This window comes from Notamacropus eugenii, chromosome 3 (assembly GCF_028372415.1).
Source record: "Notamacropus eugenii isolate mMacEug1 chromosome 3, mMacEug1.pri_v2, whole genome shotgun sequence".
NCBI lineage: Eukaryota > Metazoa > Chordata > Mammalia > Diprotodontia > Macropodidae > Notamacropus > Notamacropus eugenii.
The window spans coordinates 230,235,274-230,252,405 of NC_092874.1; the positions used below are offsets into that span (position 1 = coordinate 230,235,274).

Sequence of the window (17,132 nt, forward strand, 5' to 3'; positions counted from 1 at the left end):
TCAGTATGAAAATGGTATCATGTCATGTGTTTTTGAAGTTTAAAATAGGGGAGAAAAGAGTGCTACAAAGGGTATTCTTTCTTTTTTTAGATACAGTAAAAAGTTGCTTTGCTGAGAATGAGGAGTGAGAGTGGAGTAAGCAGGCTGAAGAGAGTAGAAAAGAAATATCCTTCTTTAGATAAGGTAACATAAATTGGTAGTGACCTCCAATGGCATACTTGTGTAACTTGAAATAGCATGAAGCACCATTTGAGCAAGTACAGAAAAAGAAGATTGTAGAAATAGACCAGGCAGGATTTTCACAGGGAATGAGTGGAGGTAGGATATTGAAGCAAGAGTAGAGAAGCACCTTTAGCTGAACTAATTAAAGGGTGAAAATTGTGAAGGGGGGAAAAAAGGTCACAGTACAAATGCGAGATGTAGGGACAGTGAAAGTCTAAAAGGAAAGGAGCCATCTTTACACTCCCCTCCAGCCATCCTTTCCCCAATGCAAAATTGATTCATCCAAGACCAGAAGGGTGGGGAGATTGGCATCAGATGCAGAGTGCTCTTCTCTACTCAGAGAAAATATGAGAGACTGAATTATTTCTACTAAGTCCCCTAAAATCAGTAGTTTAAAGAAGCAGTCTATGTCCAAGGTTGGAATCCCTTCCCATCAAGTACCAGATCTACAATAAATATAGATAGAACACATAGCAAATAAACCTTTTACCCAAGCTAACTGAAAATAGAAATGAGAAGGTAAATAGATGAGAGTAATTTTACTATTTAATAAAATAAATAATTTTAAATTAATGACAGGCTTTTAGTCTTGAAGATTTGTTTTATTTTGAGGCTTTGGCTTTTACCTTGCAAGAATTCAAGTTAAAAGGCCCTTCATCTCTTTACACAGGGCTAATTTTAGAGTTCAGGCAGGAGATCTCAGAATTTGGGCTTCGGGGTTTTATAACATGAATAGACAAGACAGGCAAGATTGATTTCTCACTTGACTGCGCTACTTGGAGTATTCTACTAGTGCCATCTCTACCCTGCTCCAGGAGGCTTATTATTGGGAAGACTTCATCATCTTGAAGGATCTCACAAGCCTTTGTAGTCTACCTCACCCCTGTTCTCTGCCTCTGACTGATTGGATGGTGGAGCCATGAACCCCAAACCTCCAGTTAAGGACAGAGCTGAGTTCAAACATTCCCTCATTTTTCATCTGACTGTACTACTTTGGTAATTCCCTGATTGACTTCTCCACCATTCCTTCATGCAGGCTACCTTTCCTCTCCCTCCTAATTTTCAGCTTTCTTTTGCATGTGCTGTTTTTGTAATTAGATTTTAACTTCCAATTGGGCAGATATCATCTTCTTCATATCTTTCTCTTATTGCTTAGCACAGGGCCTGCTATGTAACGAACACTTAACAAATTTATCTTGACTATTAAGAAAGGGGCTGGAAAATTCTTTGATGATAAGTGTCTCATAAATAGTTGGTTCTAAAACAAAATCTTCCATGGATTTGATAGTAATGAAATGGTGAGTCATTTGTTGGAAAGGAAGTGAAAAACTTTGAAAGACCCATGGAGTAGGGAAGAGAAAGCCTCAATCAGTGAAGATTTCTGGATAAGAGAGAAAAGGAATTGTAAACTTTGGGTCTTTGGGTAAAGTGGTTTTAGTAAGAGAATAAAATTATGTCATAGGACCCTGAACAAAGTATTCAAAACTATTCAGGTTTCATTTGACTAATTTCACTTGAATATCTATTGCCTCTCATAACTTCGAAATAAATACAATCCTTTTGAATGTGTCTTTAAAAGCTTGTGTCACTTGTTTATTCCTCAGAGTATAAATAAAGGGGTTCATTACTGGCACCACTGAGGTTGCCAGCACTAACACCACCTTATTCAAAGCCTCCCCTTCTTTTGCAGAAGGTTTGATATAGATGAAGATGCAGGGGCCATAAGTCATGGAGACAACAATCATGTGGGAGGAACAAGTGGAAAAGGCTTTTTTCCTTTGTTCAGCTGAGGGGAATCTCAGAATAGTCCTGATAATATGGGCATAAGATAGAACCACTAACACTAAAGTGATGATGAGTGTCAACACAGCACATACTAAAATTATTCTTTCTTGTACCTGTATATCAGAACATGTGATCTCCAGCAATGGTGATATATCACAGACAAAATGGTCAATAATATTGGAATCACAGAATTCTAGCTTAAGACCTCCAACAAGTATTGGAATGATGATCATCAACACAGACAACCAACAACCAAGAAGAAGCTGGTTACAGACTCGGTTGTTTATGATGGCTGCATAGTGCAGGGGTTTGCAGATGGCTACATAGCGATCATAAGACATGGCAGCTAAGAGAAAAAATTCTGACGCCCCAAAGAAGATAGCAAAAAATAATTGAGTGAAACATGCATTATAGGTCACAGTATTGTCCCCAGTTGACATGTGGTACAGGAATCTGGGAATACAGACAGTTGTGAATGACAATTCTAAGAAGGAAGAGTTCCTAAGGAAAAAGTACATGGCAGTTTTAAGGTGGGGATCCAACAAAGTGAGGATGATGATAGTCAGGTTCGCAGTTACACTCAGCAAGTAGGTCAGAAACAGAAAGATAAAAAGCAGAACTTGCAGCTGTGGGTCATCTGTCAATCCCCCAAAAATGAAAAATGTTATCCCTGTGTGGTTTCCCATTTCTGACCTCTGTCTTTTGATGTATCTGTATGTAAAACATGGGGAGAGAGAGACAGAGAGAGAAAGAGAGAGAGAGAAATTGCAGCTGAGAAGAGCCATAATTAGATAAGTCTGCAATGCAATTTGGACATAAATTCTCAGAACTCACTCTTGGACCATTTTTTCAATCACTGGTTAAAAAATGATCATACCCTCATGATTCTATTATGTGCAATGACTTTGACGTGTGTATCTGATACTGAGCATGGCCCTTTTGTAAAAACTTTTGTCCCCTGCCTCTCTTTTCCCCCCATCCCAGTTCCTTTCCTCCACCCCAAATGTTCCTCATTAACTTTACTCTGTATTATCTAAAAGGTTGTGTTGATTTTTTTTTGTTTTCCTACAGTACTTTTTTCAAGATATACCTTCTTCACTGAATCCCTTTGTGACGTAGAAAAAAAAGTTTAGCAAGACCATTGCAGTGACCATCTACGACAGTGTATGCCAAATACACATCTCTACACATCTCTTCACAGTGTTTTCAACCATGCCCTACCTATAAGACATTCACTTCGTATTCACTTTGTTGCTACCAGAGAAAATATATATATGGTGACTCTATCTTTTTCCTCCTTTGGATATATGTGCACAGTGGTGAGATCACTAGTTCATAGACTATGAATATTTTCTTCACTTTGTCAGAAAATTTCAAATTATTTTATGGATCCTTTTGACCAATCATTATTTTTAGCAATCAAACATTAGTATGCTTATTTTTCCAGATCCCTTCTAAATTAGGTAGTTTCACTTTTTTTACCTTTGCCATTAAATGTGCTGTGAGATCAAATCTCAGTCTTAATAAGTTTTTATCAATCTGAATATCTTTTATTTAATTTTTTAGCATTTAAATAGTTTTGCTAATTTTCAGTTCTTATGTTGTGAAATACTACTTAAACAGGAAAATGGTTCTTGGTGTTTTATATATTTCCTCAGTGTGGTCACTTTGAATTAAACCAACTTATTCCATGAGTAATTCTGTGCATACATTCACCTCCTCTGAAAGAACAATTTCTTCTTCTTAACTTCCCAACACATCTGGACTCTTTTCCCTGTCATAAAACCTGGCTGCTATACAAACAGACCACACATCTTCTAAGTCCTTGTGCCTTCTCCTTGAGGAAGCTCTATCTCCTCTTAAGGTCACATAGCTCAGAAAAGCACATCACAGATGTGTTATCTGTCCAGGGTTTTATCTATCAGAACCCAGACAATTCTGAGAATGTTGGGGCTGGGGTGGGGTGAGGTGGTGATGCAGGGGGAAATCAGGACTGGGATTTAGACCAAAAATAAGTGTGCAGGTTGAAGTTTTAGTGGAAGGCATCAGTGCCCACCAGCCCCAGAAACCATTTTCTCCACATCCCAATATCCTTTAGGCACATGCAATTAAAGTGACAGAGGTGAATTATGAATAGCTACCGTAAGCCACCTGCATCTGGCTGAGTTTACCATACACTATCCTGCATCCATGCTTATTACTGCCTGGTCTTACACCTAGAAGACCCCATCTCCTAGTACCATTTTAATCTTTCTGAACACGTTTTCTCAAAAAATTCTTCACGAAGGCATGACCTACAGTCCCAGATTAGCAAGCACCATCAGAGGAATTCTATTCTATGGGTCCATAATGGGAAAGAGAACCATTATGATATTTGTTGAAAATTTGTCATTGGAAAGAGTGATGGTGGAGCAGATGTCTTTCTTACCACAGCTGCTGATGTGGATGGAGGGGAAAGTCTTCCTAGGGAAGGTTCAATCATCAGCTGCTTTGGGAATTAGGTCAAGGAAGTGTGGGAGAGGAAAGAACACTTAGGAAAGGGGGAAAATGTTAATAGGACCCAGGAAGTAGGGGGACAATTGTTCAACTTGTTCTTGAAGGAGCACAAAGTGATGGGGGCAGTAATTTTGCCAGAAGGAAGTACAATTTCCTAGAAGGGAGGCAACCACTTTCAAGAAGGGAGCACCCCTGTTCCCACCACACCTATCCCAGATGAGCACATTTAAGGATTCAGGCCCATTTGCTTTGAGTCCATTCATTCTAAATCAGCCTATAAGAGAAGGCCTATCTCCATTCCCAGTTAGATTCACAAGGCATCCATAACTACTCTGCTGGTTCGCTCATCACCTTTGATGTGATCTGTGTTGGAGGTGAAGAAAATTGCTCTCCCCTTGACAAGTGCAGGGCCACAGCTGCAAGCCCTCAGCCCTAACATAATTCTTCTTTATTTTTTGCCGTATTTCTTATTGCCATATTATTTTGATTGTGAACCAACTTTTTTGCATGCTTCTTTCTTACCATAGAGGCAGTTGGTGGCTCAGTGGACAAAGGGCTGGGCCTGGAGTCAGAAAGAACTGAGTTCAAATCCATCCTCTGACTCTTCCTAGCTTTGCGATCCTGGACAAGTCACTTAACCTCTGTTTGCTTGACAAAAGCATCCACGGGAGAAGGAAATGGAAAATCATTTCAGATCTTTTTGTAAGAAAACACATCTACGAATATGTTCCATTGGGTTCTGAAGAGTTATACCTGACTAACTAGCATCTCTATTACCTTAGCTCATCATCTGCCCTCTTCTATACTTCCTGGATGTCTTCCGAACTTTTTGTCTGTGAGTCCTTTCACAAATCTAAAGGGAAGATTTTTCTTAAGAAAAATTTCAATTGCCAAAGGATCCCATTATAGTTTTAAGTTCTCTCCACTCTCCACAATGCTTTCTCCAGTCTTGTGATGTTTTTATCCCCTTTCCCCCTACCTAGCACCTCCACTACATCCTGGTACTGCCCTCTCTATTTTATTACTTCTTTCTGCAGTGAAGTAACAGAAGAACTAATAAAGTGAGTAATAAATAGCTTGATGGCTACTTCCAAAGAATATCTTAACTTTTATAAGTTGATATACTATTTTTAATTGGTAGAGACATTAGGGATTTTGGAAGTGTAGGTAATGCATAGGTAATTCCACCATGAAAACTATCTACTTCGCTTTTGCAGAAGCTTGAACTCAGTGGAGAATATTGGCCAACTGATACTTCTCCACAATTAGCCCTTTTCCTATAGTTTAAAGTAACCATATGTTAACCAATTTCTATGTACAATGATGAGACAGGTTGCCCTAGAGGGAATATAATCTAGAGGGAAATTGAGGTGAGCTTATTTCTGCAAAGACTGTGGATATTGGAGAGTGAATCCTAGCACTCTCTTTTCCTACTTAGAGGTGGCATCTTGTGTGTTGTGACAAAGTTCTTAATAGGGTTCTTCTTGTATTTCAGGATCCTTCTTGTGATCATTGTATATTTTAGCTTCATTTCAGACAGGAACATGTTATTTACTCCATTACAGTAGAGCATTGCAATGAGAAGTACCTGTAGTCCAGCATCACCTTTTGCCAGTGATAGTTTGCATCTTTATAGATGCCATCTCTGCCTGCTCACTCTGTCCCTGTGATTCCAGGGTTGAAGACCCACAATCTAATTTGCTTCAAGCAGGATTTGATCACAATTTTTTTTTCACTAATCACAAATTAATTTTGTTACGTAGCTATACAAATGTTTCCCAACTTCATTCAATTTTCCTCCATTCTCCCCTGAATTAGGCTTCCTTAGGAGAAGACAGTTAGTAGTAGCGATGGATTTCCTTGGTTGCTGTAAAACGTTCGCTACAAAGAACCCTAAATGGAATTTCTTCTAGGTCTTGATAAATGAGACTTCTGTATCCCAGAATGACCAGCTCACATAGTACTGAATTCAGTTTTGCAGACACCAACAAAACCTAGCACAATAATCTGGGATTCTTGAATGCATGACTATTGGAGAGGCAATTTCTCTTTTGCTTGGACTTTGTAGGAAAGATTCCACACAGAGTGACTTCTGGAGACAAAACTGTGACCCAGCAGAAATTTGGACAAGTCATTTAACCTCTGTTTGCTTGACAAAAGCAAACAGAATCTCTGAGTCTCTCAAATTCAATCCTTTGACCCTAGGGTCCACTGTGTCCCTTAAACAATTCTTTCTTCTCTGGCAAGCATTGCCCTTCCTTCTTCCTCCAACAGTATGCCCTTCTGCTCAGTAAAAGAAAATTCAAAACTTGCCCCTTTGTGTATAATGTCTTTTAGGGATGCTTTCTTTTTCAGTAAGGAAACTTTCATTCAAAGGAAATAACAACTGTAGGCGAATCTCAAAGAATGTGCAGCTCATGGTAAGAGAAATCTCCCTGTAAAACTGACATCATACAAGTAACTCACCTGTATATGAAGCTCTAAGCCTGACCCAGCTTCCATCAAAGGGCAGAAGTTATGTCTGCGTAATTACAAAGAATATCTCAAATCCAGATTCTGGATTTTATTCTGGAAAATCCATAATACTTGCTGGATTTTTAAAATATTATTTTTGTCTGTCCTAAGCATGGAGTTCCTTTCTTTCCTACATGAATCTATGGAATATCTTATGTATGTTATAATAAAGGGAATTCTGGGAGCTTGTACTGATTCTTGTGCTTTGGGTCACTCTATCTGATAAGTTTATGATATACCCCGTTCTCAGGCAGAACATGGGCTCATCTGTTCCATTACTGTTGGCATTGCAATTGGCCACAGAGAAAGTTAGGCAACATTTTTCACTGATGATTTAGTCTTTTTCTTAATGTTTCCTCTGTTCAGTCTATCTGTACATGAATTCTAAGTACACGGGACAGAGCATTTCCCTCCATTTGATATAGGACCTGATCACAATTGCTTTTCTTTTCTTTTCTTTTCTTTTCTTTTCTTCTCTTTTTCTTTTTTTTTTTTAAAGGCAGTCAAGGTAAAGTGACTCACCCCAGGACATACAGTTAATATGTGTCTGAGGCTGGATTTCAACTCAGGTCCTTTGGACCCCAGGGCCGGTGCTCCAGAGTGCACCACAATTGTTTTTCAATAATCACTAATTAGTGACATTCAGTAGCTAAACAAATGTTTCCCATCTGTACTCCAGTTAATTTTTTCCCATTCTGCATTGCATTAGGCTTCCTCAGGAGATCTCAATTAGTTGTAGGGAAAGGTTTTCCATGACTGTTGTAATATATTATCCACCAAGAACCCTGAGGGGTTTTTCCCCTGAACTTGGTGAAATGGAGCTTTACTCAGGCAGCTAACATGTTGCAATCTGCTCCAGCTAAGTACACATCTCACATAAGGCAGGATCCACCTGGCAAGCAAGATGCTCTGACCTATGTTGGCTAAAGCCATGATGAGATGAAAGATGAAATATCCCCCCAATAGTACTCTTTCAAATGAAGATCACAGAGATCACCTGTATAAAACTATATCCTTCAAGAGGCTTGTCTCTGGACCTGCCTACCCCTTCCTTCTGTAAGCTCCATCTCCTGGAGCCTAGTGACCTCACTCTGCCCACTGTGGACCCTAACGCATTTCCCCCACTTTCAAAGTTATCTTCCCTTCTTCCCTCCCTTCCTTCTTTCTATATGAGCTTTGTTTCTAACTAGATAATGGCTAAAAAGTATCTTTTAGCTAGTTCATTCTTTTGTGCAATTAACAAGCTACTTTATATTTTAATCCTCTTAGGGATGCTTACTTCTTCAGTGAAGATGCTTGTTTATTCAAGGAAATATTAACAATTGTGAAATTTTAGGAAGTGTGCAGCATAAGAGTAGGGAGATAACTTTTTGTGGGAGTCTTTCATAAACTCCTCAAATTGTTAAAATCAGTGTGTAATGCATCTAGAAATGAAGCTGATCCTATGAAAGTACTCTCAACACACAGTACAGGTCAAAGTTCACATCATACACAATAAAAGTAGTATCTCAGAAATGAGTATTCATTTTCTGTCTGAAACATATATTTGATAGGTTTTTTTATTGCTTCTTCTTCCTTTCTTCCTCCCACCCTTTCTTCCTTCCTTCTTTCCTTCCTTGCTTCCTTCCTTCCTTTCATTCTTCCTTTCTTTTGACAGGTTTCATTTCTGTGTTCCTATATAGGGAAACTGTCACATCTGTTCTATTTACACAACTTCAAAAATGGAGAAGTAGTGATATTACCATTCACTATTTTACTTACTTTCTTGTCCATACTTCAGGCTTCAGTGAGCAGTTGCTGTCCAATAGTCCCTGGAATGCCTCAAAGCTGAGCAGCCACAGATTGATGGAAAAACATATATCTACTTCTGGCCACTTATCTCACAAACCCACGACATCACAATAACTGGCCCAATGGAGTTCTTCCTATGTCCTCATCTTCTGAAATATACCAATCCTCTCTCTCATTACCATCTCTAAAATGAGACTGCATCTGTTATCCTGTCCTGCATTAAATGCATGAAGTATTTTGATGAGCTGTATGTTGCTTAAAGAAAACTGAAACTTTTGAAAGAGAATGGCCTTTCAGGTCCTGAATTTATTTGGATCTCCTGATCTGACCTGTCTGGACAGAGATACACCTTTCCCCCAAACGGTACACTAAAAGAAAAGGATATTTCTTTCATCTGTCCAGTGTGCTGCAGGTACATGGGGATCAACTGAGTTCACAAATGAAATGACCCTTGGGGAATCTAAGTTCAAAAGTCACTAATGAATCTTTATTGTAATCAACTTTGGCAAAAGACATAAAGTACATTGCTATAGGGCCAGTACCACAAGGAACAGAAGTCCAGGAATAGCATCAGACAGTAGCTTGGTACACGGCAGTGAGTCAGTTGATGGAGGAAGAGTGGCACATCATTGCTCCTCCCTACATTGTCTAAGATAGTGTCCTCCAAAATTATTTGATCCTCCACCTTCGTCAGTTAAAAAATGAGTTTGCACTCCACAAACACACACACACATACACTCATTTATATATTATATATTACATAATATGTTATTTTATTAATGTATTTTAAAGTTAATCAGGCAGTATTTATTAAATGTTTAGTATATGTCAGTTAGTATTTTTAGGGCTGGGTTACAAAGGAGGACAAAAGCATTGTCTTTACCCTAAAAGACATTGTAATGGAAGAGACAACATGTAAATAACTGAACACATAAGATCAATGTAGAGTAGATGGAAGGTAATCTCAGAGGGAAGGTTCTTGAGTAGGAAGTTGAGATAGGAGCAGAAAAGGCTTCTTATGGAAGGTGGGATTTGAGCAGCAAACAGGGAAGGTAAGAGATGGAAGTTGGGAGGACTAGTGTTCCAGTCTTGGGAGCATCCCAGTTCAAAGTCACAGAGTTCAGCGATAGGTTATTCTGGGTAAAAATAGCACAAACTTTGCCTTACGAAGAAATACAACTTTCTGATGTGTGAATAAGAACCACACCTACCCTTTGACCTGTGTTTTAATGTCTTTGAGGATGAAATGGTTGTAGATACCTAGAACCAGTACATGTCTTGTCTTAGAATAAAGCTGAAAGATGCTGACTCTCCTGCTCCAACTTTAGGGTAGGGAAGCACTTAAAGGTACAAAAGACATTGTCATCCATGATTTCACTGGGAAGATCTTCACATCTTGCAATGAAGTACTTTTTATGTAGCTAAAGTGTGCCAGGCTATTACACTAAGCCCTGGGGTTGTAAGTGTGAGCAAACTTAAAAAAAAGTCATCCTCAAGGAACAGTCTGATATGGAAACAACTATATATAATCAAGACATACCAGATAAAGGAGATAATTTCAGAGGGACGATACTTAATATTAAGAAGAGAGGGAAAGCTGCCTTTTATAAGGCTGGGGGTTTTTTGAGACTCGAAGAAATGGAGGTGAAGAGGGAGAAAATTCTAGGTATGGTACATAGCCAGTGAAAGTGCACAGACTTGGATTATAAAGTATCCTTTGTGTGGGACATAATATAGCCCCTGTTACTAAATCATAGAGTATACATCTACAAATTTGTATTTCTATCTGCTTTTGTATCTCTCTCTGTCTATCTCACTCTCTCTATCTCTCTGTTAGATTATCTATATGTCTATCTGTCTAAATATAGATACATCTGTTCACAGACAATGAATGTGTTTTAAAAGGACAGAGGATTTTATATTCGATCCTGGAGATAAAAAAGAATCATTAGAAGTAACTCCTTCAATAAGAAGATGGAGTTTTGCTGGGAAATCTTGGTGCCCATGCTACATACAAATAAACATATAATTGTAGAAAGACTGAGCATTTTAATTATTCTTAAAACCAGGTGCAGCAATAACCCCAGAATCTGTCAGGTTCCTTGTGAAGACAATTCACTTCTACTTACATCCAACAGAGTTGAATTAATTAGATTCCTTTATGAACAGATAATGACCGATAGTGTCTACTTCAGTGGCCTCTAAAGAAGAGAGGCTACCCCTGGCCAGTTGTACAAAGGTGTTAACAACTTATGTCTTAAAAATAGACATTTCAAGTGAAGGTGAAGATGAAGTAAAGTACTAAAATGAACAACAATTCAAACATAGGGAGAGAATTAAAGCTGAAAGCAACATCTCTTCCTAGAACTTCAGCTATAGAGATTCCTAGTGTACAGATACATTGTACAGATTATATGAAAGCTACTATCTAGACTGAGTATACTACAATGTCATGTTTAGGGAAATAATACTATAATTCTGATAAAGACTCTGACTACCCATATCATCAACTACTTCAAGTGCAACAGATTGGTCGATACAACTCAGAGAGTTATGATTATATGACTGATGTCCAGACTAAGTTAAAATGTTACAGGGGAATCTGTAGTTAGATAATAGTACTAATATTTCTCATATAATGCATTCCTTGCATGTAATACCACAGGATCATTGAAGTATATGTTAATTATTGTGTCTTTGAGTATGCTGAAAAATTATTTTATTGTTCATATTTATTTGCTTCTGTTCAATTGTTTGTAGCTGTGAATAACCTTGATACTTGTCATTTCAGAGGAGTTGTTTCATTTTTTTGTATTTATAACCTCTATATCTAGCACACTGCCTTGCATAGACTAGGAGCCTAGTAAGTACTTGTTCACTGTTTTGCATATATGCTGCTATTTCTGCATATTATCTAGGACTACTAAAGTTATTATTGCTTTGCTTTTGCTTTTTTTTTTTCTCTGCTAGGATCAATTTTGGCCAGTTCAGCAATTCAGACCTGGAGCTCAAATGCACTGAGTGATAAAATATGGTAAATATAACCTTACTTAGGATAAGATTAAAAAGGATACAATTCTTAATTTAATTAAAATAGAACATTACTCCACTTTCTGTCTGTATTCATCACTGAAATGGCTAACACTCAGAAATATGTCACCAAAGTAAATTTATTTGCTTCCCTTCTGATTTTTACTCTTTGGATTTATTTGTGAAAAGCATTCAAATTTTACATAAGATTTTTGTTCATTTTGTCTTGTATGATCCCCTGTATCACTTACTTAATCACAAACTCTTCCTTTAGCCATAGATCTGAAAGTAATTCTTTTCTTCTCTAGTTTATTTATGATGTAACTTTTCATATCTAACTCATGTATCCGTTTGGAACTTACCTTGATGTATGGTATAAGGTGCTCGTTGAAATCTTCAGATTGTTTTCCCAACAGTTTTGTCAATTACTGAATACATCAGTCAGTAATTGGGGTCTTTGGGTTTATTGAATATCAAGCTACTGTGTTTGCTTGCTTCTGGAGGTTGCATATACAATCTCTTCCACCGACTGATCTCTTTTTAAAAAGTACAAAATAATTCATCTTCAAAGGGACCTCAAATTATTCTACGTATAAAATAAAGCTCAGAGTTCATGAATATGGACTTCTTTTGATTGATGCGGATTAATTATCCAATGTTCTGTACCTATATGAAGGAAGGAGTTGGTGAGAGCTTGGGAGAAGAGAATTCTTCCTCTTCTGGCTTGAAAAAAAAAAAAGAAGTTTCCATATTCACTTCAAATTACTAATGAGAAAGCAGTACTTTAGGAATAAGGCAACATGTATCTCCAGTTTACCTCTCCAGAGAATTTTTTAGAATTTCTTTTTGGATGAGTTTTGGAAGTCTTTTGATTGAATTGAGATATCTTTCTCCATGAGACAGTTAATTCACTCTGTATTTTCTGGTTTATTCTCATCTATATCTTCACTGATTTCTATTTGTCATTAGCTTGGATAAATAGTTTATTTGCTATTTGTTACATGCATGCTTATTGTAGATCTGGCATTTGATGGGAAAGAATTCCAGCTTTGGAGTTAGAGCACCTATCCATTAAGGAGTAGCAGCCAGAAGCCCGTTTTGAACCTAGTCCCCTAAACTCATGATTTTTAGGGGACTAGATCTATATAATTCGGGCTTGTCATCTTTTTTTTTTCTGAGTAGAGCAGAGCACTATGCATCTGTGCTTGTTTTGTTTTTTTTTTTTTTTTTTAATTCTTGGAGGGGGGAGTCAAGACAATCAGGATTAAGTGACTTGCCCAAAGTAACACAGCTAGTAAGCACCAAATCTCTGAGGCTGAATTTGAACTCAGGTCCTCCTGACTTTGGGTCTGGGGGTCTATTCACTCTACCATCAAGATGTCCTATTTTCATGTTTAAAAATGCTTAAGAGATTGCCTATTTTCTTTTCCTTTTCATCCTCTGGTGTCTTTCTCTTTGTGTTCCTCCCTTCTTCCTCTTTTCCACCCTCTGTTTCTCTCATCAATTCAAATATCATCCCCCAAACTCTGGGATGAATAATATCTTCCTATTTGAGAAGTGACACTCACAAATCAAGCAAAATATATTCATACCTTGGATATCCGAAAAATGAATATTCTGTTCTGTACCCAGTCTCCATCAGCTCTCTGAGAGGTGGGTAAGCATACTTCAGGAGTAGATTTCTGGAGACAGAGATTCTTTGTTCAATTGCATTGATCAGAGTTCTGAAGTCTTTCAAAGTTGTTTTTTCTTTATAATAAATCAGACATTGTAAAATTGTTCTTCTGAATCAGCTGGTTTCATTTTGCATTATTTTATATGACTTTTCTCATTAATTGATCTGTTTCTTTTGTGACTTCTTGCAGTACTATAATATTCCATTACTTTTGCCCAGGATAATTTTTTCAACCCTTACCATCGAATGAACATTCCTTTATTATTTTGCTGCGATATAAAGATGCTGCTAAAATTAGAGGTATTTGGGGGTTAAAGTTCAGGGAGATTTTGATTACACTTCCAAATTTCTTTTAGAGTGAGAACAAGAATTCATATTGGCACAGAAAAATGGTCTATTCTTTCAACAATTCTTACAGTCCTCCCAATAATTGTCTTTTTCTTCTTTTAGTTATGTTTTACAATTTAATAGGTAAAGACAAAAAACCTCAGAACTGTTTTTATTTACTTCTTCTCTTGTTCTTAGTAATTTGAAGCATTTTGACATGGGTATTGATGACTTGGATTTATTCACTTGAGAATTATCATTTTCTATTATTTTACTATTTTTTCTTTGGGGGTAGTGGTTCTTGTTTTTCTGTATTTGGTCTCATTTATTGTCTATCTTAGATATCAGGCATTTATCACACAAACTACTGCAAAGATTTTTTGGATTGTTGATTGTTTGTTGATTGTTTCCCTTTAATTTTAACTGCATGAAACAGAAATCTTTCAATTTTAAGAAATCAAATTAGGCCATTTTATCTTTCTCAATCCTCTATAACTCTTGTTTAGTTATGAACTCCTTCCCTATCAACAGTTTCTTTGATTTGTCTATAATGTGATTAAAAAATATTTAAACTTCCTTTGAATTTGGAGGTTATTTTAATATATGGAGTGAGATCTTAGTCTAAACCTAATTTCTTATTTATTTTTTCAATCTTCTATACTTTATTTTTCCCACTTAATTGTATTTTATCTTATCCTAAATGGAATTTCTGTCAGGCTACTTTCTGTTTTATGGACTCCACCCCCAATGGTTTTTGTGGGAAAATGTACTTATCAAAGACCAAGCTATTGTGCTGATTTCCTGTGTTGTATAGTAACTGATCTCTTCAAGGGATCAGTTTTTCTACATTTTAGTCAGTACCAAGTGGTTTTGTTGCTTATTTTCTTGAAATATAATTTGAGATCTGGCACTGCTATGCCTCTTTCCCATTTTTTGAATCATTATTTGCCTCAGGGTTTTGACTTTTTGTTTATCCAAATCAATTTTGCTGTTATTATTGTTTTAGTTTTTAAAGTAACTATTGTTTACTATGATTGCTATGCAGTTGAAGAAATAAATTAATTTTGGAAATGTAATCATTTTGATTATATTCACATGACCCAAGACTCAGCAATTAATATTTCTCCAATTATTTAGATGTGTTTATTTCTGTAAAGAGTATTTTGTAGGTGTATTCACCTACTTCTTTGATCTCAAAGGAAGTAGACTCTGAAGTATGTTATACATTCTGCAATTGTTTGAATAGAATTTCTCTTTATATCTCTTCCTTCAGTATTTTGTTGCCAATTTATGGAAAAATTGATGAGTCCTGTCAGTTTGTTTATATCCTCCTACTTTATTAAGATTGTTGTTTTAATGACTTTTTAGTTGAATCTCAAGCAGTCCTGAAGTAGATCATCATTTTTACAAAATATGTCAAGTTCACTATCTCTTTGTACATGATTATTTCCTTTTTGCAATATAATGTTGTTACAAATATACACCATTATGTATTATATTGCTGCAGATAGGATTTCAGAAAGTAAATCTTATAATAGTGATAATGGACAGCCTTAGTTTACCTCTCATGTTATCAGAAAGCCTTTTCACTTTTCTCCATTACATCTAATATTACCTCTTGGTTTTGTCATATTAATAAATGTTTCACTTGTTTCCATGTTTTTTTTAAATATATAAATAGATTCTATATTTTGACAAATAATTTTTCTGCATCTGTTGAAGGATTTTTTGATTTTTATTGTTTTTGTTAATGTGGTATATTATGTTTAGAATTTTCTCATATTGAACCAACTCTTCATTCACTTTCTAAATAAAGCTTGATCATGATGTGCAGTCTTTTAAAATATTTTTCATGATATGATCAAGTTCTATTTGGCCTTGATCTTATTTTTCTCTATTCTTGCTATTGATTTCTACTTCCTTCCAACTGCCTGCTTACAAATAACCATCAGGCTTCAATATCTCATTTAGTGCTCTGCAATTTGCTATTCTCGATTCAGAGCACTCCTTAGTCTTCTGTCAGCATGGAAGATTCCTAAATAAAGACATTTTAGGGACTTTATTCTGAGTACTGGGCAGCTAGGTTGGAGAGTGGATAGAGTACCTAAGCTAGGAGGATAGAAGACCTGAGTTTTGAACTCTGCCTCAGACATGTACTAGCTGTGTGACCTTGTGCCAATCACTTAAACTTGTTTACCTCAGGCTATTCATCATGAAAATGAGCTGGAGAATAAAAGGGCAAACCATCCCTGTATGTTTGCCAAGAAAATCCCCAAAGGTGTCTTGAAGAGTCAGACACGACTGAAAAATTACTCAACAAATTTCTAAAGATTCCTGGATAAGGAGTGGTTTCTAGTTTCCCTGAATTTTCTTTGATCAGGGTGCTACATAATCTTCATCCTGTCCAAGGTTGCCTTCATGATGGGTAAAATTCTTCTCATAACTAATATTTCCCTAGATATGCTGCATTTTCTGTATCCTTTGAGGTTTCTCTAGTCATTGAACTAGGAGCCATGATTCAACTCTTTCAATATCAGGATACTGTCTGTTCATTCATTCCCTTCTGAGACTTACCACTTAAGGTACTTTAAAGCACTCCTTTGGTTTCCACTATTAGAGCACTGGGTGGTTTCTCTACACTTTTGGGATTCCCATGTGATGTTGCCTCATGTTTCCAGGTTAGTTTCTTGCACTTCTGATGCTTTCTTCATAGTACTTTGCTTCCATTGTCTATAGCTTCTTCTTTGGATTTTTTTTCTTTTTTTTCAGTCCTGGATGAGATGAATAACCTTACTGAGGTGTTTCTATTTCTAAATCATCATTCAATCTGGTGCTCTTTCTTTGTTACTACTGGAGAAAAAGTGGGAAAGCTAGACTCCTATGTCATCTACCAGGTGGCTATCTAAATGGAAACTTTCTCAAGGATCTTTTCGATGTTAAAACTATTGATCTTATCAAGTCTTCTTAGTATCACTTCATTTGATATTTGATATCGTTGACCATCTCCTCCTAGAAATACTCATTGCCGTGCGGCTTTCCCTTTCCTCATCATCTGTTAAATTATATGAAGAGTATTTTTTTTAATCTCCATGTAATTCTCTACCATTAGGTTTTTCATAAGGGTTTGTCCTATGTCTTCTTAAATCCTCTCTAAACTGCCCCTCTTGGTCTCATCAGGTCCCATGAGTTCAGTTACATCTATCATAAAATTACTTCCCAGTCTATACATAGACTTCCAGTTCCACAGTTCCATCTATCTGTTTGACAACCACAAATTTCTTATCTTATAGGA

The 17,132-nt window shown here is 36.7% G+C and overlaps 1 protein-coding gene across 1 annotated transcript; it reads right to left on the reverse strand.

Moving 5' to 3' along the window:
- Positions 1-1,754: 1,754 nt before the first annotated feature.
- Positions 1,755-2,712, reverse strand: LOC140531453 (olfactory receptor 6C2-like). The gene has a single exon (XM_072650394.1). It carries the CDS (start codon positions 2,691-2,693, stop codon positions 1,755-1,757), a length of 939 nt encoding a protein of 312 aa, XP_072506495.1. The 5' UTR covers positions 2,694-2,712.
- Positions 2,713-17,132: the final 14,420 nt, after the last annotated feature.